Source organism: Antrostomus carolinensis, unplaced genomic scaffold, assembly GCF_000700745.2.
Source record: "Antrostomus carolinensis isolate BGI_N321 unplaced genomic scaffold, ASM70074v2 scaffold38450, whole genome shotgun sequence".
NCBI lineage: Eukaryota > Metazoa > Chordata > Aves > Caprimulgiformes > Caprimulgidae > Antrostomus > Antrostomus carolinensis.
In genome coordinates, this window is record NW_010288380.1 from 13119 (window position 1) to 40965 (window position 27847).

Genomic DNA, 27847 nt, shown 5'->3' on the forward strand with positions numbered 1-27847 from the left:
GCTGGAAATCTTGCAGGTGTGGTTGAAAAACTTCCAGTACAGTGGATATTCAAATAGACATTTTCCTGTCTTAGCTATTTTCTGTGCATATATGCAGTATTTCTCATACAGTGCTTATATCATTCCTTTCACCTCTTAAATTACAGAGTGGTTTTTACAACATGGTTCTTTGTCTTCTTTTCGTAGGCATTTCCTATTTAAACATGGATCTGGGTCTTCAGCTATCTTCAGCGCAGCCAGTCAGAACTATCCTCTAACATCCAATACTGTTTACTCTCCACCTCCTAGGCCTCTTCCTAGAAGTACCTTTTCTAGACCTGCCTTCACTTTTAACAAACCTTACAGGTGTTGCAACTGGAAGTGCACCGCTTTGAGTGCCACTGCTATCACGGTTACCCTGGCGCTGTTGCTAGCCTATGTTATCGGTAAGCCTCTCTTTCTTTTCTATGCTGAATTATTCTTTGTCTTTTCTGCTCTGTTGTCTTGCTTAATTTTACACTAACACAAATCATGTTTTACTAATAATGTTTGCCATTGGGTGCTTTGTAAAAATGCTAGGTTGGCCAGAGGTTGAATACAACATGGAATTCTCATTAACTTTCTACTCTGTTGACCTTGATACTGCCTAATAGAGAACAAAATATTATTGAAGATCACATGTTTGTACTAGCAGAGGACTCCTACTGGTTTTAATTGCTGTGATATTTTTCTTAAATTAAACATTTGATTTTCATATTAAGCCTTATGACATTGTTGCTTCAATTATTATTCAGAAAAGACTGATAACTCTCGACTGTCTTTTGCCTTGCTACTTTTATTTAAATTCTTCAGTCTGATCACAATTTAAATCTTTCATCTTTTCCTCTTAATTCTTATGTCATTGGCTAGAATGTCAGCTAGCTCTAAAAATATGTAGTACTTTACATTATATTTTCTAAGATATATTTTGCTGTCCCTTTATTGAATTTATGTTTCAGAAAAATGTTACATAGATTACAGCACAGTTACTTAACTTCAGACTCATCAAGTAGCTAAATTTGCCATTTTGTTATCACAATAGATTGGCAGGATTTATCAGAGTAGCTAGAAACGCCGTCCTTTTTTTGAAAGATAGCTGTATTGGAGGTGGGCTTGGAGTCAATGTGATTACAATCGGACGTGGGAGAACAAGTCTTTTGTGACTTTATGACATTTTGGCTGCACATTAATTATTGCATTCATTTTTCAATCTGAATTGAAAATATTACAAAACATTCATCATGTAGAATCTTAGAATGTGACTGTGGCTTCTGTAAAAGTAGGAAAATCTAGTTAATTTTTGCTTGTGTGATGCACTTTCTCACGAGCACTCTTGGTTTGCTGATTTAGTTGACAGTTGCAGGTGGGCAGGAGCCAGAGTATCCCCAGCATCTTCTGGCTTGAATGGGAATAACTCTGGGTTTGCCTGAAAGAGTGGTTTGTACTTGGTAAAACTTGTCCAGAAGCACAAGTACAAATACCTCCAAACTGATAAGTGGCCACAGATTTTCTATATTCTCTGAATAAATGTCTTTATAGTGAAAATTATTACAATTTTAGTCATTTTTGTTTTCTGCTAGGTTTTTTTTGTCCCATATTGAAAAAGTTCTAGCTACTGTCAGTGAGATGCTCATCAGGAGGGATTTTTTCTAACATTCTTATCTAATGCAGATGGGAAAGCAGATTTGATCGTTTCTGGTGTATGATTATTTGAAAGCACCTGAGGATCTAGTGAGCTACATTAATTGCAGATTTACATAACAGCTGGTGAGCATATGCCCTCAGTTAGGACTGGCTGTATAATTTTTGTAGCCTCATCTGTTTGCTACATATATATCCCTCCCACACCATTTCGATTTTATCTGGATGAAGCACTGTCTGTTTCATCCCTGCTTAGATTTCAGTCTGCCACTGAAATTTTTTTAACTTTCTAGAGATACACTGCTGCATGTCATCAGCTTGAGAAGGCTGTGAGCACTCCAAGTCACTGTGAATTAAAAAGCTCTGTATGAATTTCCTGGGTCTGTGTTTATCTTAACCTGCTAACATAAAGGTGTAACATGTTTTCTTTAATTGGGCAGAACTAGGTAAAATGAAGAAGTCTTTATATTTTATAAATTATTAGTATTTCTAGTTATGTTTTCCATAGCAAAATATAAATCTCTGAACCAGGAATTCTAATTCAGAAGGTTTTCCAAGATGCCATTACTTGCTCTGATTTGCCCCAGAAATTTTTCACTTGCATAAGCTTCCCTGCAGATTCAGGTAGTATTAGTTTATTACAAATTAATACTCATGCTGCCCATTTTTTATTGGTTAAATATTTCAGTAAGTTCATGATCTGTTCTTATGAGTCAGGTGCCTTAGTTTTTCTTTTCTTAGGTATGAATAATAGGATATAAATTATTTTCAGAATTCACTTACTCTGTAGGGTTGCATATTTGCATATCTTTTCTCATAAAAAAATTAGATGCTCATGTTTTAAATGAGTAGTTGAATATACAAAATCAGAGTATATAACACTCCCCCAGGTATTTTCTCTTTGCTCACCATGATTCAGGTCCCTCAGTCCTCACTCCAGGCAGGTTTCCTTCAAGTCAGAGGGAGTTATGTTTGAGCAGTGACTACAGACTTGGGCCCAAATGGCAAACCAAAATTCAGTTTAGTTTCAGGATCAAACTTAACGTGGGATCAGCTCAGTGGTTGTTACTGGAAGAATAAGGGAGACTTTGTAAAGGCAAAATAATTGTCATCATTGTATTTTATGGCATAGTCTGCATTAACTTATAATGAACTGCAATTTCAGGCCAAATGAATATAGATCGAAATTTAACATTAAGCTTTTTCTTCCTCTTACTTAATAACTCTAAATGTGCTTTCTCAAATACCTGGTACTGCTCTTAGATGCATCAGCTACGTTACTGTTAAAAATAGGCCCAAATCTCAGCCTCAAGTCAGAACTTTCCCAAAGTCGTGGAAACCCACAGTTATTCCAGATCAGAAAAATGCAAGTGGTTCTCATATTTTTAACCAACTGAGCCCTGTGCCGGGGTGCTCTAAGCTGTGATTTCAGTCAAAAGGTAAAGTAGAAAAATGCTTTTTGTTCTTTTATTTGTCAGTCTTTTCCTATTATCGGTGAGACTCAATAGAGAAGCTTTTACTTGAGAACACATACTACTCTGTATTTTCTCTTCTTTCATCTAGTAGTCAGTTAAAAAAAAAAGAAATTTCTCCATGTTTCCATTTTTTGGCCTATAATCTCTATGTTTATTTTTTGGACCATTCTGAAATAAATTTGGTGATTATATGGACAGTAAGGAAATTATAGCACCCTGTAAATGGTTGTGTAACAGCTGATTTATTGAAAATCTTTAGCCAATATTTAGTTTATCAAGTAAAACACATATTTTCACTTCAATGGGAGTCATTTCTGTGAATAGGTTCTAAAGTCATAATAGTAACTCCAAAAAAACCTTCTTTCATAAAGTGGATGTTTGGTCACACTACAAATGTGTTGGCTTATTTTCTGTTGAATAAAGGTATATGGACTTTTCATTTTTTTTTCTGTACTTTCATCTAAGTTGAGAACTGTAACACATTCATGGCAATCTGGGACACAATTGCTCGAACTTTCCCACAAAGAGGGCAGTGAGGCAGGTGAACAATTGGGACACCCACCAGGGAGGTGATGTTGGGGCACATAATTGGTGCATCAGGGGCTGCAGCAGCTTCGCCAGCGGTTCCTGAGAGCCTGGCCAGGGCTGTGGGCAGTGGGCAGAGCCTTCGGTTAAGGCAGTGAAACTGCCAGTGGACTGAAAGGCTGACTAGGGAAAAACAAGTTATCTGCTCTTCAGATAGCAATGTGAAATGGACAAAATCTGCCTGCTAGAAGTCTCAGTGTCTGGAGGGCATATGAGCTGTGTGTTTTAAAGGTTTTATGCAAATACATGCTCAAATCCTGGGGGAAAATTATTGAAATACAGTTGCCATAAAATTTTTATATTTTTTGATGGTAAAACAGAAACAAATAGATCCCTGGCTATGTGTTGATATGTATTTCTCTGGCATGAGGTGTCTGAAAGGACACCTGGATCCGTGTCACCAGTCTAGGATCCCGTATTTACAGAGACGACACTGCAAAAAGACAGTATGAAAAGGAAAACTGAAATTTCTGTCATACTTTTTAAATACTTTCTCTGGTAAGGAAGTTGAGGACTAACAGACGCTCTGTACATACTGATGTCCAAAGGCTACAACGTAGATCCCAGATTACCAAATGAGAGACAGGAACATACCTGTGTGATTCAATACAGTCAATTCTTGTGTCTCTCTGTTCATGTGTTGGTCTGCATTGCTACAAAAAGTGTAAAATAGGCTTCCATTGTGGAATGGTATAGTAAATATTCTCTTTTTGTAACACCATTAGCAATTAAAGAAAAAAAATTTCCAAAAATTTAAAAGGAAAGGAAACAAATACAAGAGGTGGAATAAGAAATAGAATATTTTTCTGTAATTTTTCTGTACCATGCCATTTTCTTGAAGTACGATACAATGTTTGGTGTGGCTGCTCATCTAGTCAGTTATTTTCAGCCCATTAGTAAGTAGGATTTTTCTTCCATGATACCTTACCATTTTATCAGCAGCTGATTTAGACTTGCAAATCACTGGTCCTATTGATCAAAGGTGCTGAACTCCTACAGTTCATATTGATTTCAGTAGGAGATGCAAATGTTCAGTGCCTCTGAAAATTGCATCCCGTGTTCTAAGATTTAACCATCCCTGACTACAAAATGGCTATTATATATACAAATGAATTCTCAAGTATGAATATGAAGTTGTCTCTATCCTTCATGATATTATCACTATTTATGAGTATGCACTGGAGATGGGTGTTGGGTCTTAAATTATATTCATACAGAGGGTGAGGAAATTAAAACCTCTCTGCTGTCTGCCATTGTGACCTGTCATTTCTCACACTGTGCACAAGGTAGAGGAGTGATGGTTTCAACGCTGGGAAAGGCCAGGCCAAATTTTAAGAACATATGTATCTCAGTGCATAGATTTATAATATCATTTGCATAGTTTTGTACAATATAAAACAGTAGGAAAAATGGAAATTCTTAGCTCTGAGAATTAGAAATTATGCAGAGAAGGCCCCAGGGAAAATATGCTGATTTTACACTGAAGAATGTTGTGGTATAATAAACATTGCTAAATGTTCCAGGTATACATAAAAGCCGTGATGCTGATATGCAACTCTGGAATGTTGTTGAACTCCTTAGTGGTGCAGCTGTCACTGAGACAGGGACATCCAGGGTTCACAGCTGGAAATCGTGGTGTCATAGAATCATAGAATGGTTTGGATTGGAAGGGCCCTTAAAGATCATCTAGTTCCAACCCCCCTGCCATCAGCAGGGACACCTTCCACTAGACCAGGTTGCTCAAAGCCTCATCCAGCCTGGCCTTAAACACTTCCAGGGAGGGGGCATCCACAGCTTCCTTGGGCAACCTGTTCCAGTGTCTGACCACCTTCACATTGAAAAACTTCTTCCTAATATCTAATCTAAACCTCCCATCTTTCAGTTTAAACCCATTTCCCCTTGTTTTGTCATTAGTTGCCCTTACGAAAAGTCCCTCCCCAGCTTTCTTGTAGGCCCCCTTCAGGTACTGGGAGGCCGCTATAAGATCACCCCGGAGCCTTCTCTTTTTCAGGCTGAACAGCCCCAACTCTTTCAGCCTGTCACTTCTCTCTGAGCCTGGGTCTTGCTGATGAACTTGATATTGTCACAAATCTTTAAGTACACTGAGGAGAAAGTCTGATAACATTATATTGTTGTCTAAGATTAGGTTTTGTTTGTTCCTAAGTCTGAAGTATGACTTAGTGAAAAATGAAACCAGACTGATCATTATACATCTCAGTAGGAGGACTGCAGGAAAGGGGGGGATATTTCTATCCTCAGGTATAAAAATATGTTGGGTATAAAGAGAAGACTGCCTGAGAAAGTGGAGAATGCTTGAGTGTTAAGATAGCTATAACAAATATATGGGAAAACCGTTATTTCATGAAAGGCCATACATGGTCCAGAATAACTTATCACTTCAATATGGATTTAAAAAAAAAAAAAAAAATTCTTATGACTGAATCAAATGTTAACAGTATCAAATTTTTAAATTTGGTTAGAGCAGAATAACGTAGCATTTTCTTTACAAAATGAACTTACAAAAGAACACTCCTTCTGTAGTTCAGGATCAGAACTTTGATTCTGACTCTTACTTGTATTCAAGTATTTTCATATTGCTTCACCTTTACAGCGCCCAACTGGAACTGAGACACAGATCCACCCCTGGCTTCATGCCACAGCAAAATCCAGTTGTATAAGCAGAACCTGCTAGCAGTTATAGAAATTAAATACTTTTCTGGCACTTGGTCAGAGCAGGTGCAGGAAGGATAGTCAGCTGCTGATATACATTCTAGTGCAGCTCATCTGAAGTCTAGGCTTCAGCGGGATGATCTACTGAGATTTTGTAAAAAAAATGGAAACAGCAGAGAAAGCTAAACAAAAGCCATTGGTGGAGGTCAGCAATGTGGAGAGACTTCACATTTGTAGGATTTTTGTCCCCTGAAGTTCATCTTGCAGGTTGATAAGTACGTATGGCACACGACTTTTTTGACATCTCCTCACTACTGAGAGTCTGTTTTGCACTGGAGCCAAGCCTCTTATTCATATTCTGCCAAACATGTAGCACAGGAGTTGACAAGCTGTGCTTACACAGAAGGTAGACAAGAATAAATTAAATTAGATCATTGGCTTCATAGCAGATGGTGGGTTAATCCAGTTTAGAAAGCGAGTTCTGAAAAAAATGCTTATATATGTGAATGTTTACTCGAGTGTGCTGCAGAATTGCAGGGACCGAGTTTATCTGGAAGTGTCAATTTGTTTTATTTAAGTGTTGAAGAAAATGAGCGACCTGGTCATTTACTTCAGAGGTAAAGACCCAAGCTTTGGTTCTGAACAGGGCCCAACTAGTTTCACTTACAGGAGTAATGTGAAGCAACCAGAAGCCTGCCTCTGGATAGAGAAAATCCCTTAGGCAGCATAAAGTCACACTAGCTTTTCATCTCTTTGTTCCATGAAGGAAATTTATGGGAAGGGTAGAAGATATAGGCCTTTAATTTATCTTTTTCTGCAAGAGATCTGTTTTATACCTAATAATTATTTTTACCTAAGAAGCATGATAAATTAGACAAGAAAAGCTCTGTACTATGAGTAGAGTCTTCTATATTCGAGAGGTCATTTAAAGTTACCCTGAGCAGCTCTACTGTGCAGCCTGGCCAGGGCAGGGTGACTGAGGAAGAAGCTTAAGATTCATCATAGTCCCGTGACATCCTCCAGTCTCTCTCCACTGACTACAGACTCCTCCAAGTTTAGCATCTGCAATAATATCCATAATGCATGTTGTAAAAAAAAAAAAAAAAAGTGTATGTCCACTTTAGCATTACAATTTTATCTGAAACTTTGAATTAGACAGGGCTATCTAATAATAAAATATGAATGAAATACAGGTGTGGTAGCATCCAGACATTATGTAATGAGCGTCAGATTTTGCCTTCAGATATATTTTCCTGCCTCCAGATCACTTCAGTGAAAGCAATGTACAACTCTGCTCGTGGCAGCATGCAACTCATAAATAAAACAGAGCAAAGTAATAAGGTGATGATAGAGGAAGGAATACACCGGAGGTTCAAGTAAACCAAGAAAGTATATATTTTGATGAGCTTTGCAGTAGAATGGAAGAACCAAGGAAACAGAGTAATCAAGTTGGAAGTTGAAGAATACCAGGTAAAGAAGCATGGTTGCTACCAGCAGGGAGAATATTGGCACTCAGTTTTCAGACAAGAGGTTCAGTTAGGCCAAGATGAGAGGATGTTATAGGCTGATGCTCCTGGTGACTCCCCACAGCCCCTCTTACCTTAAAGTATAATTTTGCAATTGTGAAGCATACTGGTGCTGATAACAAGCCTGTCCAATCTCCACTTGCCTGGTAGTCCTTGGTTTTTGCTTGAAACTGTAGCATTTCACCAATGACCTTACACACCCTACCAGTAGCTGAGGTATTTTAGGTGCTGCAAAATATAGGGTATCTGCAGAATTTTTCTGGAATGCCAGGTAGACAGAGCCAAAGTAGCTTTTGCTTTTTCTAATACCAGTGGTAGTCATCAAACCTCAAAGGCTGTTTGTTTTGTTCTGTGGTAACTTGAGCTGCATCCAGTGATGCAACTGCAGTCATATTGGTGGGGTTTGGTACTGTTAGTCAGCAGCTAGCCCTCAAAACTACTGCAGTCAAGGTCTTTTTTGTGTAACCATCACACTGGAAGGCTGAACTTTGAGGAAAGGGCAGAGACTTCATCAGAAAGTGAATCTCCCTCCTTTTCAGCCAGCCCAGTCCTAAGTTGGACAGAGTGATGGTGTCATTTTCTACTTGGTCTGTGGAGTAGGGTATGATACCTGGGCACTACACATGGGAAATACATCTGAGAATCTTACAGATGGATTTATGCTGTGGGAAATGACACTGTGGCCCACTATTGAATTACACAGCATTTTCTGTGCCCCTTTGAGTAAAGGGGAAAAGCAAAAGGCAGAAATCCACTAGAAAAAAAATCAAAGAAAGAATGACTCGAGAGAAGTTCTTTTGAGCTTTTTAATGAAATTCAGTACATGCCTACTTATTTCTAAAGAGATTTGAGAGAGAGAGATTTAAAAGTTTTATTTAATCTTATTTGGTGAAATATCTGTATATTTAAAACATGATGTACATATGTTGTAGGAAACACAAGCTTTGTAGGAATTAATGTATACCCTAGGTAAAAGAAAAGTATCACAGAAAATGAAGAAGCAAGGTAAGACTCTGTGTCTGCTGAATAAACATTTATTATCCCCTGTAGTTAAGCTATGAAAAAGGTATCTCTAAGAATTAATGGCTTTACTGGTGTATGTGGTCTGGTTATTACCAGAGTGATACCTGGATCTGAAGGTAGTTTCTCAAAAGCTATAGCTAATGTAATGAAAATCAAATTGATTGTAAGATTGCAAGATGACCAGGTTTCTGCAGTGATAGAACTCATTCAGTTTAATTCAAGAAGACCTTATTTTCATAGCTTTTTTGTTCAAACACTCAATCTTGCACATTTTTTTAATATGAAGCTGGTCTACCAGTATCCTATTTCATCTCCCACACACTAAAAGTCCAAGGCTTGCAGAAACCATCATCTCTACAATGCAGTTGGTATTTCTCAGGGAGGAAACTGTCAAACATACATACAAATAGTTTTGCTAGCTTGCCAAGCTCTGGCACGAACTAGAAAATCAACAGCACTTCCCAGCCTGAAGGAAGACAAAGCAAGCAAACTATTTGAATTGGTGCAAATGGATGACAAAATGCATAGTGTGTGCAATCTGGAAAGGACATATAGGAAGGAAAAAAGCATTGCATATTCATTCCCTGGTTTTGTGATGTACTCTCTGCAGCACATGCAAATACAGTCTTAGGAAATGAATAATAGCAACAATGGAAATAGCATAAAAAAGCAGCTAGATTATATTCATGATTCTGTAACCACTAAAAGCTTATTGATGTGTGCAGTTATGTTTTACATCTAGTGTTGATCTGTTTTAAGTGCTGATATAATTCTTTGTGTTAGTATAAATGAAATGTACATTCATTAGTTATCAATCCCATTGAACTTTGGGTTTTTTTGTTGTTGTTGTTATTAACTCTTTAAATAATAATAATGCCCAGAAGCTCCAGCCAGGAGCAAGAGCCGCCTACTCTGAAGATGTCAAGGCATGTTGGTTTTTGTTATACCTTCTGTATGTGGAAGTATTCTGTCTTGCATTAACAAGCTCAGAGATCAGAGCTTAGGTCTGTGTGATCTGACTGCAAGACCCTCTTCAAAGTATTAGCGTGGTCCCTTGACAATTTCAAATCCTTAGAATATGAAGCAATCCAGGAAAGTCCTTGGCTTGAGATCTCACCACTTACACTGGAGTAAGCTTCTAATATCTCTTCTGGGGAGTGGGAATTTACTGTCCAGTGGTGTGATTTCAGAGCCTGGATCTGATAGTGAAGCAGTGGTTTGAGAATTCAGTAAATCTGGCTCTCTTCTCCTGAAGTCAATATAAAAAATATAAATGTGTCCCAAATGCTGTCGCCTCACTAATTTGATACAAATGCTCTCGTTTGCTTGATTTTGATCGTGTATCTATGGCTGGGTGATCCATGAGTGCACAGATCTGGAATTAATAATTGTAGATTGGCAGCTTTACATTCCTGTGGTAGTTTTGGCAAGCCCTTGACAGGAACCCATTCAAGGCATGAGATTTTGATTTATAATTTAGCTTTTTGGCATGCAGGGGAGGCTTGTGAGCAAAAAACATAGGAAATGGATAATAGAGTAGGTTTCCTGTTTGTATTGAGACTTTTTCCTTCAAGTATGTGCAAGTGCACGAGAAAATAATGTACTTCCTAAATGCAAGATGCATTCTAGATCAAACTTACTTCTCCTGAGAATCTCTGAGGTTTCTACATGATTCAGGAAGGGCAAATATATTGCCTTTTAGGCTCACACTGTGGGCAGATCCTACTCAGTGCAAATTGCTGCATGTGGCTAAAGAGCCTGCTACTTGGGTTTTGCTCTTTATGTGACAATTTCAGCACCTCTGTGGGGAGTATTCTCAATCCATATTTTAGTGGGTCATCGGTCCTCCCTGCTGAGTTACTTCAATGCCAAAGCAACCTGTTCTTGGGAGAATTTGCCTCCCTCAGTAAGACCTTGGTAATGGTCTAGAATGACTGCAGTACTAGGATATTATGCTTAAAAGAAGATCCTCTGTTGCTGTCTTTGTCCTACCATTTTTCAGTGCCTCAGATCAGAAATAACAGAAAGGAAAGTGGAAACAGTGAATGGCTGTGCAGGCAGCCCCCATGTATGGTAATAAGTATAGTTTATGACTTCATAAAAGGATAAATTTAGTAGATTTTCCAGCGCATATATAAATAACAACTCTATCTCTGTTAATATGTGTTGTAGAATAATTGCATATATTTTAGATCTAGAGACAGTTTTTTTATCTGCAGCATAATTCTAGAGTAAATCTATGAAGTCAGTGTTTTTACTCATCTTTAACCTAAAGGAAAAGGTTTGGGAATGCGGTGGGCACAGTTTCACTTAGAACTGGGTTGGAAAGGTGAGAAGTTTTACTTGCTGGCAGTGCTTTAATCAACAAACTCTGAGCTCTTTGGCAGTTGAAAGCTGAGGGACAACATTGATTTAGCATTAGAATCTGTCACACAATATTAAATTCATTCCACTGTTATCCTTTTAGTTGCAAGTATTTCCATTAATTGCTGTAGAAATTCATCATCCTGACCTGGCTGAGCTCCAAAAGAAAGTGTGGAAGCTAATTAAACATTGAGTTTTAAGGTAAAATAGTAAATTGCTTGTTAGACCTCTTGAAATCCTGATTTATTCCTGATTGAATGAAGTGATACTTGACTTTACAGAAACTGGGTCATAGTATTCTTTCTTAGTCTGACTGAAGGTGCCGTAGCTTAGATGTCAGTTAATTGGTCTTCATTTTTTTGCAGCAGTACACTTGTTTGGTTTAACCTGGCAACTGCAGCCTGTCGAAGGGCAGCTGTATGAAAATGGAGTTAGCAAAGGAAATAAAGGAACAGAATCCATGGATACCACTTACTCGCCAATCGGAGGAAAAGTTTCTGATAAAATGGAAAAAAAAGGTATGTGTGAATGAGAAGACAGATTACAAATATTTAAACGTTACTACTGTTCAGATTCTGTAGTTGCTATAGTTTGACCATATTTTCAGTTCATATTCTATCTTTTCTAGTACAATTTTAAAACAGTTATGAAAAGCTCATAACCAGATTGTTTCCTTTAGCAGACCTCTCACTGAAATTAGCAACCAAGCCATTAGGAAGGTAATGTTCAGTAGAAAAATAATCACTCTTCTTTTGTGAGAAAAGAGAGATTAGAGCATTTGGCTTCTATCTTAAGAGAGGAGAGGTGAGACCATATTTGTCTTGTGCAGAGGGCTTGATGCTGTGTCTGCCTTGCAGACCAAAGTCAGTCTTGGGCGGAGTGAAACCTTTTGTACCGAGAGGTCAGAATATGCAAAAGGGTAGAAATCTTAATGCTTTCAAAAGCGTCCCATTCTTGAAGATGTCAGCTAAAATACAGCATCCTGTCACGTCCTGGCTTAACAGCTCATAGTGAATCAGCTTCACAGGAATCTCCTGAGGTTTCACAAAATGCCTGAGCCACTGCAGCAGCTCCGTACTGCTGGGGGGACAGTCCTGCTCTGCCCCTGCTCTCTCCCTGTGCGGCTCCCTGCATCCCCATACCTACTGCAGGAGCTGTTTCCTGCACGACCAGGACACATCACATTCACTCTGGCAGCAGAAAAAGGCTTCATTAAAAAATGCAAATAGTTTTCTCACATGTAAGTGGCTGAACCAGGTCTTTTGAAGGGGCAGAGAAGTGCCAGATCAGATCAGGCGTAGGAAGAGTGGACTGTACAGCCAGGAGTGTGAAACAGAGAACAACACTGTCTCTGAGATACACGATTCCTTTCTCTTAAGTCCTGTCATTTAATCTTGTAGATCACCTACTCCAATATTAGTTACAGGCTCTGGCCCGTGCTTCCCATTGACCACCATGGTGACGCTTTCTGACTGTAAGAAGCAGGTGGCCCTCCTATTTCTTTTTATGATACTCAGAAAAAGTGGATAAATCAGATTAGATCAGAGAAAAGTGAATGGGAATAGAATATGAACCCTAATCTTTCCAGTTATTAGGAGAAAGGTAAAATTGTAGAGAGCTACGCAATGATAGGAGATTTCCAGAGCTTTCCAGTTTTAGAGAAGATCAGTGATCTGGTTATGTGTAAACCAGGTAAGCTCTGTGACTGTAAATATGAGACAAGGTGGGATGTTGTTGTACCAGTCCCTCCAGAAGGAAGATTACATCTCACATCAATAGTCTTACAAATCAATGTGGCACAACTGGATAGAGATCATATTAGATAAATGAGCAATAGAAATATATGTAAGGAGGCAATGCTGTTGTTATCCATTATTTCATCCCTTAGAATGGATTGGTAGTGAATTGCAGTAAATGTTTTATACACTTTTGTATTTTTGTCCTGGTGCACCATGGCAAAATATCTCAAATAGTTCTTCTCAGCTGCATTAAATCATTTTGTCAATATATTACAGATTTAATAAATGCTTTTCCAAAGCATTTGGCTTCAAAAGGAGGCTGTGCAGGAAAAACATCAAAACATAAAAAATCTTAAAAATCTTAAAAATGCTTGAGAACAGAGAAAAGATGTGAGTCAATAGAGACTCAGTGTAACAGGTAAAAAACCAAACCACCTACCTTGCCCCACGCAGTCCCAATGTCTTGTGTAGCTACACAATTCCCCCGCAACACTAAATAAAGCAGATAGGCTGTGATAGCAGAGGCACTTCACTGAGGGCTTATCCAACAGTTTCAGAGGTCAGTCTTGAATATGGCTAGACTGTTGTCCCACTTGTCTCCTTTCACCTTTTGGGGGTAACCTGTAATCCAGGGTATGCTAACAAGTATACATACACTTGGGAACACACAAGAAAAATCATGTGGACTTAGTACCAGGCATTAGTACATGCATAGTCTGGCTGTGGCTAATTTCTGATGGTTTTATTTCTTTCCATCACTTTTAATATATATGAGTAATTTTATTGCTAGTGCTCATACCAGATTCTCCATGTAGATGTGCTGGGAAGGAGGATTTGGAACAGTGAAATCCTTTCACTACAGCAGGATACCACGGAAAGTTGATACTTTGCATGTGAACTTGAAGCTGCTGATGTGATTTTACAGGGATAAATAACTTCTGTCAGATACTGTGACCTCCAGTTTTCTCAACTCAATGCAGCAGCACAGAATGCTTTTCCAGACTTTGAAAGCATGTATTTTAACTGATCTTTTAATGAAAATCAAGTTTACAAACCAGCAAGTCAGATTTCTTTAAGAAGCCATTTTGTAACACGCTGACCCACGACTATGAGTTAACATTTTAATATGTAGTAAAGTGATTAAAAACTCAGACATCCTATTGATGCAGGTATTTACCAGGGGAGTACAAGGAGATTGATTGTTTCAGGATCAGTAATAATCAGCATATGGGTACTATCTTGTGAAGATAATTGGCACCACGCTGTTCAGAGTTTTACTTTCTTGAAGCCAAAAGAAACCTGTGATTAGGAATCTATGTTCTATTTTAGACTTACAAGGAAAGTGTGCTTAGAAAGCATAGGGAAGAATTAATTCCAGTTGGCAAGATTGGGAGCTGTACAAGGAATTGAATATAGATAATTAAATGATACTTTGTCATAAGAAAACCGTTATGAGAAAGATGTTTTTAGAACAAGAACAGAACTTGTATTGTAGCACTGTAATTTCAAAAGCTTAATTTGGACTTTTTCAAGAAAGAGCAAGGAAGTATACAAGGGTAGTCTGTGAATAGTGCATCTTCAAATGCCTTTTTTTGTACTGCCAAATACTTGCTTAGTTCAATTAAGCATAGAAACAGAGCTAAATTCTTTTTCTGTAGAGAAAGCACGGTGGCTCAGTGAATATGAAAACATGCACTTCAGACATGGCTCTTCCAGTGGCCTTTTCATGCTGTGTGGTTGTCTGAAAAAATAGTGTTTGAAAGGTAGAGATGCTGCAACAGCATGCTTTCATTAGGTGGTAGATAATATCTATATTTTCGTGTTACCATTGTGAACAGCAGCATGTACTACTTTCCTGTGTAATGAGATAAAAGTAAATGCAGGTGCATCTGTTTTTTTAAGGATTACATAAAATTGTTACTAAAGCAAAGGCGTTTTCAAGTAAATAAGGCAAAACTCAGGTATATGCTGTTTTGAACCCAGCAACACTAATGTGGTATTCAGCATAATTTGATAACGTCAATTAGTGAAAATAGTCCCTGACTAAAGATGTAATGCTTTTTATTTTCAACAAAGAAACAGACCTTCTCATGTCAACAAACTGAGAAGCAGTTACTGTATTTTAAAGGACCTTGAACATTGACTAATAATGCCATTAACTTCAAAAATGATACTGTATCCTTGATTTTTTACTTAGTGCTCTGCCATCTTGTAATTGAATCATATTAATTACCATGTGTCAATATCACCAAAAAGTTCCTCAGTGTTTTACTTAACCCAGGGTAATTGCTTGCAAAGAATCATTAAGATTTAATATCTCTGGAGTACTGGAAATAGGGGAAAAGGTTTTTAAATTTACATCAGCTAAGTAGGATCTTGTATGAGTTGGGGTGGGAAGGGATCGCTTTCTTTGCCCAACATAGGAAGTTTAATTCTCTTTTCAAAACTCAACAGTCAAGATTTTTTCCATGAAGCAAATTGGACAGTAGTGGTGTCACCTTGAACATCATTAAAGCAGCAATTTGGAAATTCTTAACTCATGAACTAAGTAACAGGTGTATTTTTAGGCTATTAGATTACAAGTTCTCTGTACTAAAAATAAATGCTTTTATGTGATAAGGAGTTAAAAGTCAGCTCCTAAGTCTTGCTATAGGTTTGTTGACACAAGGCAGCCGTAAAGCTGGAAGATTCGGTACCCTGAGAATTGCTCCTGCCTTGTAAATTAAATCTCTATTCATTAAGAATGCTAAGTACTTCCTACACTAGTTAAAGCCTATGCAAGATCCTACTGAGGATCTTTGTTATTAATACGTTCCAGAAAAAGCTGGCCCTGGCTTTGCTTACTGTATTTTTGTTTGCAATGGCAATTTGTAAAATTTCATGTACATTATATTGCATTAGATATTTCAATGCATTATTGTAAAAGGTGAGGTTCCAATCACTTTGATTGCTCCTCTTTATCCTTCACTCTGATACTGGAATGAAATGAAACATAAATGGATATGGCTGCTGAATTCAATCTTGGCTCTTCCTCCAATGCAGCATACTATTCTGCTTTTTTTCTATTCAGGAGAAAGTATGGAAATGTGAGTTAGTTTTGCAAAACTTACAATGGAATTAGCTCAGACGTTAGCAGGATTGGGTCTGTGATTTGCAGCACGTCAGGATGCTGATCACAGACAGACATTAAAATACACAAAGATGGTGACAGAAGCCAGCAAAGCAAGCCAGCTCCAATTTAGTTTGGCAGTGACTTCTTTACACATTCCATTTCCCTTTCTATTTCAGCTCTCTCATACCCATGTGTGAAGTTACATACTGTAGATGTCTGCAAATTTATTGTTAGGCATTACAAAATTATGCCAGTTTTCTCTTTAGATTGCCTGTCCCTATTCTCATGCCCCTGTTATGCTTTCATGCAGGAAGTTCAAGCCAAAACAGATGTTCTTTATTTCTCCAGGAGTACATTATCACTACCACAATAAAATCATTAGAAATGGTGATTAATAGAAATCTAGGTTTTGGACACGGGTCCCAACCTACCAGGTTAGATGGATTTTCTGTCCTCACTGGTGTCCATTCGTGTAGCTTATGCAATGCCTATTCGGCAGCAGTTTGAAATACGTGCCAGAAGAAGCTCTCCCGCTGCCTTCTCTCTGGGCGCTCTCAGGTGAATGGGTTTTGTTTGCATAGCTGATAGGTAAAGGCCATGGTTTACACAGCAGCACCCCTACCTTTTTATATTCAGTAAAGTGTTCCAAGATTTCCAGGGCAAAAATGCTCTGTGATGTCTGTTGTCATAAATATTGCATGCGAGTTTATTTGTATTTTCAAATAAACTGAATAAAAACTGTGATGGTGTCAGTGAAGCACCCTCTGTTTACAGGTTGTTTTCAGTATATTCTGATAGATCTAAGGCACGTTTGTACTTTGTGACCTCTTATGTTAATACACCATGAATATGCAACTGACTGTTTTGTTTGTTTCTGGAAAATTAGTGTTTCAGAAGGGGCGGGCCATAGACACAGGAGAAGTTGAGATTGGAGCACAAGTTATGCAGACGATCCCTCCTGGTTTATTCTGGCGCTTTCAGATTACTATACATCACCCCATGTACCTGAAATTTAACATTTCACTGGCAAAGGATTCTCTGCTGGGAATTTATGGCAGAAGAAACATTCCACCTACTCACACTCAGGTAATCAGCAATAATGCTAATTCTGTCATGCTTACATTTTCAATCAGCAGTGGATGGGAATGTTCAGAATACACATTCAAAGCAGGGAGGGAGGAAGGGGCTGGCCGTAACCACAAAAAGCACTCTTTTTATCCCTTTCTTTTACTGAGGTCTAGCTATGTCCTCGAACCATGCTCTCCCAGAGAAAGGGACAGTGTCATACCAGAAAGGTCAGCTGTTGTGACCACTGTGATGTGACTTGGAGGCTGGAGAGGTACACACTGTGCTACACACTGTGTAGCTCCAGCATCTTTGCAGGGACAGTGGGATGAAGTACCAGATCCTTTGAAAATGCTTTAATCTTTTTAGGGCTTCATCAAAACAAACAGATTACATAGTCTTTATAAGGAGTTAATGAGGGGGGGAAGCTCTTTCTGGTCACATTCCACTTTTTTTTTTTTGCTTGATGCATTTGGCATATGAAGCTGTTGTTTCTATGGGTAATAGATTTTTCAGCTCTCTTATAGCAGGACCACACTCCATAGAATGTCATAAACCTATATATGGAATCACATAAACAGTGTTTAGAAGGGACCTCTGGAGATCATCTGGTCTAACATCAAAAGTTATTTACTAGAGTTTTGATCTTAGAAATGAGCACTTTTAGCTGTCATGGACTTTCATTGAAGCTGGGTCTTCAGCTGAGCTGAACTTGAACTTTGCTAAAAATCAGAACTTCCGTGTAAAAAAATAGATACTTAATTTGCATTAATAAAATTAAATATAAATATTGTTTTGATGTACAATATTGATATTAAGGGACAACCATTTAAAAATCTGGTATAGCACAATAGGTTCTTTAGTCTGTTCTTGGCATTTGAGATTAATCACTGCATAACATAGGCACTACAGCTTGAGAATTTTGGAATTATTTCCATTAAAGAGAGGTAATTTTTGAAGTACATCTGCTGTATTTAGTGTAGCAAGTCTGAATTTACCCTGCCATAGCAGACAGCAAGTTTTGATGCCAGATTTCTGACCTACTGTAATGTTTTTCATGTGGAAACTGAAGCTAAATAGACTAGCTTATGCCACTGCTGTCCACATTGGTGAATACTAAGTCACTCATTTTAAGATTTCAACTGTGAAAGAGACATGTGGATTAGATTCATAAAAATTTGCTAGGCGGTTAATATTTGCTCATTATTATTTCAGTTTGATTTTGTAAAACTGATGGATGGAAAACAGTTAATTAAACAGGAACCAAAAAACTCAGAGGAGCCTCAGCAAGCTCCCAGGAATCTGATCTTAACTTCACTGCAAGAGACAGGTTTCATCGAGTATATGGATCAAGGAGCTTGGCATATGGCATTCTACAATGATGGAAAGAAAGTGGAGCAAGTGTTTGTACTAACTACAGCGATTGGTAAGAACAATTACAGTAAAATTGTGATTCTGATTATTACATTGGAAAGCTGTATTTGAAAAGAAATTATTGACCTTGATTCCATCTTCTCTTAAAAATTCTCTTAAATATGTTTTATTTCAGCTTAGTTTAATTAACCTCAGTGGAGCAACTTCATGTTTATGCCAATATTAAATAGCAACATTTCTGTATTAAAGATGGATGTTATCAAATTCATTAAGTGTAAAGTTTTCATATGTGTGAAGATTTTTATACAACAGCTTAAATGCTTGAGTAATTTCTGGTGTTATCTTGCTCAAAGTAAAAGAGATTATGTCTACCCTCTCTTGTAACATGGGAACCATAAATCCTACAAAAATTATCCAGGCTTTAAGTTCTTATTTCCAGTATTTTAGTCAGTTAGAAAATCTAAAAGGCAGCTTTTGTGGATTTGGTTGTGATTATTTATTTGCCGGATGGATGCTGTTGTTTTATACAATTATTCAAATGCACCATTTTGTTTTGAACACAGAAGACAAATATAGGAGACAGTGTCCTAGTAAATTATCAAATCCCTGCTGCTTTTCAATACATATAGGTGGACAAACGTTTGCAACTCTAGGTATTGTTAGTGAGCAATGCTCACACATAGGGTTTCTCTAAATTTAAATTTAGGTGAAGTGTTGTATTTATGACAGTCTCGGTTTGCTGCAAGACTTTAATCACTAGACCCTTTAGTTAACCTGTTCTACCATATGTTTAGCAAGATGTCTTTACTAGTAATGGACACGCCATCTGCTCTTTAGAACAATTGGATGCTATTTTTACTTGATGGTAAATACCTTGGAGAGCAGGACAGTATGATTCAAATACCAAGATTTTGAAGGACTCACAGGAAAATCTTTTAGAAATTGAGATAGAATTGTAATGACTGGGGTTTTTTTACAGTTCATATTTGCTCTTTTCAGAAAAGAGAATCTTTTACAAGCAAGAAAAAGTGCCATTATTCAATGCCATGTGAGAAAATAATGTTCAAGCAATTTATGAAGCATCTTCACAGACTCTTTCTGAAGAGCATAAAACCTGGCCAAACTCCAGTCCAGATCAGAAACCAAATACCTGCCCCCTTGTTTATTTCTACTGTAAGACAGCAGTGTTTCTACTGGAGGGTTTAAACAATATTTAATCATTAAGCAGCATACCCTCTCCAAAAAGAAAAAAGAAATTTAATGCTGCCATTTGGTTCTTGTTCCATTTGGTGAAAAGGAAGAGCAGACTGGGTCTTACAGAGGGGAGCAGTGAGAGCCACAGTGCAGGCAGGAATCCTTATACTTAATCTTAAGAGATGCTGTGAGAAAACATTTTGGGGAAAATGAGGGTTCATGCTGTAAGAATACTGCTGATGCATATGAAGAGTGACAGCTATTGTGTTTTCATAACCTGTGTTTCTCATACTTTTCTTTGCATAATGGTTCTTGGTTGTTTCTTTGGGGGTTTCCATGAAAAAAACATCCTTAAGCCATACTGCTTACCCTAGATTGGGCTGGAGTCATTTGACATCTCTACCAACAAAGGAATCAACCAGGCCCACAAATTGAAACACTCGGAGCAAAAGCTTGGACACTTCTCTGCTGTACACTGCTGTTGGCTGTGTGAAACAGTCATGCCCTCCTCATGAGTGCCTGTTAGGTAGTATTTCAAGTTGCTTAGTGTTAGTTATGCACAAAAGTGATTTTGCTGACACTTTAGCCAAAGCCCTGATCACACTTTCCCTTGAGTGTGGTAATTTGTATGCAAAATCTGGTGTGCCTCAAGTACTTTCATAGGTTGAATAAAGGCCAGCCCAAACTGGACATCGCATCGAGGGGAAGTAACTTTTCAGACCATTAATTCTTCCTTTCAGATCAATGTAGGGATCATTTACGATGTGATTCTGGAAAACTGAGAAGACAGGCAAGTGTACACAAAGAGCAAGAGTAGAGTTGAAAATGAACAGTAATATGTACAAATTAATAATAAGCAGCGTATCTGTGAAAAAACTTATTTCTGAAAACGAGCTAGTTTTTTGACTTTGAAGCAGACATCCATGTGCAGGTTGTGGATATCTGCTGAATAGATACATATCAAAGGCCTTTTCTGGGGCATAAACTGATAGTCCAAAAGGAGCATTTTTAAATAACAGGAGTTTTCAAGATGAACCAATCCTTATCTGTCCAAGTGCCCATAAATAAGATCAAAGTAAACTTATTTCAGTTACTCAAGCTAGTTGTGGGATGTGCTTATAATCCATCTTTCAACAAGTTATCTTTGAGTTTAAAAGTATATTAGATTTGACTAGATGAAATACTCCAGTGGTATGCCCTTTCTTGAGAAAAGTTTTTCCTCCCTTATCACTTACCATGGACAGATACTCTTCAAAAAGGATCTGGGGTTTCTTCTTTTTACCCAACAGTTATTATTTTGTGGGAAAGGAGTCATGTTTCCCATCTTTCTCTAGCCAGAGGTACTTCCCCACATTTACTAGTGCATGTGCCCATAAAACCATCTCAGTTCTTGCTGCTCTGTAGCCCCTCTCCCATCCTGCCCAGTACCTGCATGGGTTGCAGAGACTCAGTCCCAGTACTGGCCTGACAGTGACCTACTCCTCCTGGGAGCATCTTAGCCTGAGATTTGCTTCTTATTCTTTACATAAAATCCCTACAAATCAGTGAGTCCACTGAATTCCTGTAGGAAATACATGTGTAAATTAAAACCAGCTAATCCGTGTACAGATACAAGCCTGTCCCCAGGTGTGTGAGGTTAAGTGGTATACTCTCCAAAGCTGGGTGATGAAACATTGGCAAGTTTAAGATCAAAATTGAAGGTGGGGGATTTTTCTTTCAAATCTAGTTCATAGTCCTTTATTGCATTGAGTTTCATCACTGTACAAAAGACTGTTTTTTTTCATCTGATTGTACAGAAGTGGAAATTCTCCCCTCCTCCAAGGAATTCAATTCACATGGTTCAAATGAACAGCATAGAAGGCAATTTACTCCATAAACAGGTTTCAAACAAATTACTTCAGCAATAAAAGGAAGTGTTTAAGGTAGCCATTTTTCTGCAAATACTCCGGTTCTTGTAGTGCTTTTAATGGTGGTAAATTTTACATGAATGCTTACTTTAAAAGCTTTTTGGTGTAATATAAATGATGCACTTGTTATCTCAAAGCTGTCAAGACAAAATCTAATATTTGTAAGCTGCTTGAACAGGAATTTTGTTTTATGCTTCCTTTGAATGAAAATAGGCCTTTTACTGCTTCTGCACCTATTTGTATGTTGAGACGTGTCCTGCAGAGTGAGATGAAGATGCTTTTCATTTCAAATTCAGCTAATTTGTATTTTTCTTTGTACACAACTCTCTCAATAAACAGAAATCCTGGATGACTGCTCTACTAATTGCAATGGGAATGGAGAATGTATCTCGGGGCACTGCCACTGTTTCCCAGGATTCCTTGGTCCTGATTGTGCAAAAGGTAATCTCGTATTAACTGACCCACGGTGCATGACAGGGCTCGTGATTATGGTGTGTGACTGCTGGGCTTGCAAAGATTCAAAGTGATTAAATGAGATTAAATTCCTTTTCCAGCCAGATGGCAGATACAGTACAAGCAGATGCATAGGAAGTTTCTTTGTGCTGTACTTAAGCTAAGATGCATCAGCCACTTCTCTCTCCCTGACTTTTAGAGTTAACAGATGCCTCCATCCCTCTCTGCATCCACTGTATGAGTATAAAATCAGTTTTTTAATAAGAGTGCTATTTTAACATAATGTTTTTTGTTATTTAAATGTGACAAACAGTTTCACTTCGGAGAAAATTGTGTGAGTCTGTCAAATGCTTCTGTGATCTTAACTTGAATAGGGTGTAGAAAAGAAACCTAATGCCACTTAGAAACTGTTTTCCAGCTTTTGGGGCAAAAAAAACCATGATAAAAAGATTGTAAGTGAGCTCATTTCTCTTTCAGATGTTTCTGTCGGTATTATCCATCATCTACTGCATATGATGTCCAGACATCCTCAAATTTAGGATTGACTTTATTTTTTAAGAGCTTGATTGGCTGAGAAATTGATAATGGATTTATAAATTAAGCTTCCACATCACTGGTTTACATGCAGATCAGTAATGGCTAAAACTTCAGTAATGTTAAATCTGCTTGGAAAAAAAGAAAAGGGCAGTGTCTTGCTTCAGCTCACAGGGAAGAAACATTAATCTTACTGAAAATCATAAGCAGGCATCACGGTGCAAATTTTCTGCAGAGGCCAATCAAGGGGAGGGCATTATTTTTATCTTCTAAGGTATCCCATTTCAGGTATACTAATGAAGCAGACTGAGGAGATAAGGACATTGTTTTACTGCTCAAAGATCTGTCTGTCACAACCCTGGAATCAAATGGAGATCGGGGGGCTGGAGCAATTTTACAGAACGATAAATGCAATAAATGTTAATCTATGTAAGTATGTAAACACATTCAAAAGGTCAATCTGCCTTCTTCAGATTCCTGTCCAGTGCTGTGCAGCGGAAACGGAGAATATGAGAAAGGTCACTGTGTGTGTCGAAATGGGTGGAAAGGACCAGAGTGTGATGTTCCAGAAGAACAATGTATTGATCCAACCTGCTTTGGCCATGGCACTTGTATCATGGGCATCTGCATCTGTGTCCCTGGATACAAAGGAGAGATTTGTGAGGAAGGTTTGTGAAGTTTCTCTCTCTATAGTTAGAGGGTTTAATTTTTATCTTCAATCTCCAAACCTGTTTTAAGGTAGTTAAGAACTCAACATACATGTGAGAAGCTTACTGTTTTGCTCAAAAGCACCTTTAGTGTCTCATAGAAAGTAATATTAAGATAGAAAATTATCAAAGGTGAAGGCATTCACGTCTCAGTGACAGTCCGTGGAAGCTGATCACATAATTTCCAAGATTCACATTTTTATTCTAAAAGATTAAAATTATTTAACATTTTTTTAATAAGTCCATCTAATAGTTGTGGTATGGGCATTCCTCTGAAATACTCAGTTTCTCTTTCAGTCCAGGAGGACTCTAGTTCTTGGATTATTTCAGTTACCTCCATTGAATCTCAGTAGCAAGAACAGAACTGGGTTGAATTTTTTGCTTTTCAGCAAGCAGTGTATTCTCAATTCTCCAAAAGCTTCCTGGAAAACATCCCAGCAAGCAAGGATTCCTTTTTGATTTGTTTGTCTCCACTTTTCTTCTCTCAGGCTCCAGATGCTTTTTTCAGGAGGGGTGACTGATGTCCGCAGTCCTTTTTGCTGCTGGTAATCTCAGTCCCTTAGCACACACTGTCAGAGAGCCTCTGCAGACTTTTTTACTTGACCAAAAGCTAAGGGTAGGACAGTCAGAAGATCATTTAAACAAAATATGATGTGGTGGTTCTCCAACATAATCAGCAGATTGTAATCAGCTTTTCCCTTTCTTCATTATGTTACATATTACATTTTTCTGCAAAGAACGTACTGACAATATAAAGCCAAAAGAACAGCGAACAGTTTTTGTTTATGAGAGCATATTGTGTAATTCTGTTGTCATATGTCATTTTTACTGTGAACCTGTGTTCAGAGTACTAAACTGGCATCCTTTAAGGCTTGGCTAATAAAAAGTGGGAATTGCTGAGAACAAGTAATTGTACTTTAGCTGGTTGTAGTACCGATGTGTCTCTGCCCTCATCTGTAGAAAGAAGCAGTTGTCGTATGCCTGTTAGCATTTCTGAGATAGCTCATCAGCTTTGACTTTTTTCCCCTGTGCATAGCCTTGGAAAGCAGAACTCTTCTTCATGCTTGCCTTGATTTGATGATTTTTCACTAGTCCCCTTATCCTGAATCTAGTGACAGCATACTTCCTGCTATATAGGTTTTAGGTAATTCTTTTCAGTAGCACACAGAGGAGGCTCTTTATGTGGCTTGAATTGTCTAGTCAGAAAAATGTCCAGGATGGATTTGATGGATGGACGTACCTGGTACAGTTTTTTTAAAGGGAGGATCAAGAGAATGCTTCTGACATACTCAGTTGGTAGTTTCAGAAACAGACTAAAACGAGAAAACCCAAATGGGAAAAAGCAAGTAATACACAGATTTACTCACTAAGGCTATGATGCTGAACAAGCCTCTAGCTGGTGAGAGGCTGACTGCTGTTTTCAGTTTTGTTTCTTGCCATAATGTGATCCTGCAAAATGGTTGAAAAAAATAGTGGAGATAAATGTACTCAGACAGCTATTGAAGCTAAAGAGTGTGAAAACAATGGATTTTTAAAGTGAGACTATTTTTTTTTTTTTTAAAGGTAGAATTTTGTAGAAATAGGGTGCATAGAAGAAATCTGTGCAACCAAGTACAGTGGGTTTTTATTGTAACTGTGTGTGCATGATGTGACTGTTTAGTTTACTGTATTGTACAACATAACTTGTGCAGTAGTGGAAGTAATTCTGACAGGAATTCAGATTACATTATTGTATGTAAATACGAGTTTAGTATTATAGTATTGCTAACATAGCAGACACAGTCACAGAGGCACTGTCCAGGGAACACCAGTAGCTACATGTATTCATTGCTACGGGAGTCCTTTGAATTTGTCCTGTCAGATTATCATTACTAAAGTGAATGATACTTTTTAAACTGTTTATGGAGTCACTCAATTAATTTTAAAAGATCAGCAAAATAAAGAGCCATCTCAGGATGAGAGAAAATTGCCGAGTATTTTTGTCCTACGCTTAGCAAGATATGCGCTGTTCAGAAACACCAATTCTCCTCTTTCAGAATTACATTGTGCTGTGCACAAGCCTGGAAGGCTGAAAAAGATACAAAATAAATCTTGAAATAAGATCTCGAATTGGTGGCATAGCAGCTCAAAAGATAAAGCATCACTTCTTTATTCTTAGGCCAAAAGGTCCTGTAAACTGGAGGCGGTTAATCTCTACCTCTGAAGTATTTAGTCTTCCCTTACTGAAGCAGACACCGTCTCTGCATTTGTGTAGCACAGAATACAGCTTGTTAAGTTTACAATTTAATTATTAAAACAGTGCTTCTGCTGATACTTGAAAAAATACATACAAGAACTTTAAAGTGCTTCTTTAATGTTAGTGTGAAGTATGATCTAACATGAACAGGCTTTTGCCTGATTGTTTCCTGTGCTCGGACCCCACAAATTCCTCTTCAGCTCTGCAGCCTCCAGAGGGGTGGGCTATGTTCTGCTTAAAATCTGTCATGTTAAAGAATTGCTGGGCCTTTATGAAAGAATATGCTGATTATTCAGGACTAACTAGTTGATTTAAATTTTCTACAGAGCTCCTGAATTTTTCACTAGGAATAGTTTAATCTAAATTGAGGACAAATTTAGCTCTTTGTCTGTTTGCACATTGTTCATCAGTACGTTATGACTTTTATGAATCTGTCCATTATATGCAATTGCCCAGCACATACTTTTTAGGAGAATATGAGATTTTTTTACAGCAAGCATTCAGTCAGAGATTCACTACTCTGGGTTATTGGATGACTGGTTTGTTGGGGTTTTTTTAATCAAATTTTCAGCTGTAGAAATAGCTTTCCTACAGGAAGATGAAAGAATAAATCTTTCTTTTCCCAGATGTAAGTAAAACACAGAGCACAAATGTCCAAATGGAAACACAGTCACAGTTGTAGAAGTAACTATTAATTGTTTCAGTTCTTTCCCAGCCCTGCTACTAAAGCACAAACTTCAGTGACTTGGACCAATAGATGTGTCTTGGGAATCTTGGTTTTAAAAATAACACAATATCCTTGACAAGCAGAATCATATGGTCTCTAGCAGTCTCCATGCTTGCTTTTTTCCTTGTTTTTGGCTTATACTTTTGTACAGATGTTAGCATAGACTGTTTTTCCCTTGTGTTTGTTAAAATCATTTCAGTTTGGGTATTTGCACAAAAATCACCAAATTAATCTGAATCCCTGGTGTTGTATTTCACTAGGAAACTACTGTAAAGGTGCAAGTTTTATGCTCTCAGTTGTATATTCCCTGTTTTCCAGAGGACTGCTTGGATCCAATGTGCTCTGGCCATGGTGTGTGTGTTCAAGGGGAATGTCACTGCTCCACAGGCTGGGGTGGCGTGAACTGTGAGACGTCGCTTCCCGTGTGCCAGGAGCAGTGCTCGGGGCATGGGACCTTCCTCCTGGACATGGGACTCTGTAGCTGTGAACCACAGTGGACGGGTTCAGACTGTTCAACAGGTATGCTGAAGATTTTATTTTTTTCAATGATGCCTCTGCTTTCTGTTTTGAGTTGTGAAAGGCAGTAGTTACTATTACTGTGCTAGTATGAATTTAAAAAACAAGATAAGGATGAACCAGGGGTGCTCTGGGCATATACTTAATGGGCTTGGCAGCGACTGGCTTTCTGTTGACAAGGATAGAAGGGTTTCTTCTCTGTGACAAGAATATTGACTGCTTGATGACATGCCAGCAAGAACAGTAGTCCTGCAAGAGTGCAAGTGCCTTCTGGCGTGGATTGGAGTTAAGCCTGAGTCTCACCTGAGACATTGCGCACTTATCAGGCTCATGCAATGAGGGAATCCACAACTCTGAGGTAGATTGGGAGTATATAAAAAAATAAAAATGGTTAAATGCAGTGACTGATGAGTAAGAAGGCTCTGTCAAAAAAATCTTTAAACAAAAATGACCATCCATTCTCTCATGCTGGGATAAAAACTCTTTTATTTCTTAGAAGACCATCAAGGTTTGATCCCTCTGAATTTGATTAAGAGTTGAAATGGATTTCCTCTGTGCTTTGTACATTTACATTTAGTTTTTTGGAAATGAATGCACTCTGGACATTTTGTTCTGTAATGGAGCGTGTCATTATCAATGTACGTGCTACTATTTTTTTCTTCTATAAAGCTCACAAAACCAGAATCTCAGATGATAAGTAGCACATCCCACTACAGAATAGATCCAAGTGACAGATTTGCTGAATACTGTGGAATACAACCAGTGGTCCAAATCACCAGTTTTTCTTAGGAATCATCATTCAAAAGAACACTTGGAACAGTGTAAATTTCCATTCAGATCTTTGAAGTGTATGGTTATGATCTTTAAGTTGGAACTTACGAAATGTCCCCCTCCATGACAACTTTTTAAGCAACAAAATATTGACCTGCTAATGATTTTCAGTGTTTGTTACAAAGACCCTGCATTCATTCTACCCTCCAA

At 38.0% G+C, this 27847-nt stretch overlaps 1 protein-coding gene across 2 annotated transcripts in view; it reads left to right on the forward strand.

Moving 5' to 3' along the window:
* Positions 1-27847, forward strand: part of TENM1 (teneurin transmembrane protein 1) — a 158079-nt gene that overhangs the window by 12555 nt on the left and 117677 nt on the right. For both annotated transcript variants that reach the window (XM_029084592.1, XM_010166503.1), the window contains exons 2-8: positions 187-425; positions 11668-11820; positions 17040-17239; positions 18434-18644; positions 22033-22134; positions 23154-23348; positions 26669-26869. In XM_029084592.1, the coding sequence (XP_028940425.1) occupies positions 187-425; positions 11668-11820; positions 17040-17239; positions 18434-18644; positions 22033-22134; positions 23154-23348; positions 26669-26869 (1301 nt within the window). The remainder of the gene's footprint in view (positions 1-186; positions 426-11667; positions 11821-17039; positions 17240-18433; positions 18645-22032; positions 22135-23153; positions 23349-26668; positions 26870-27847) is intronic.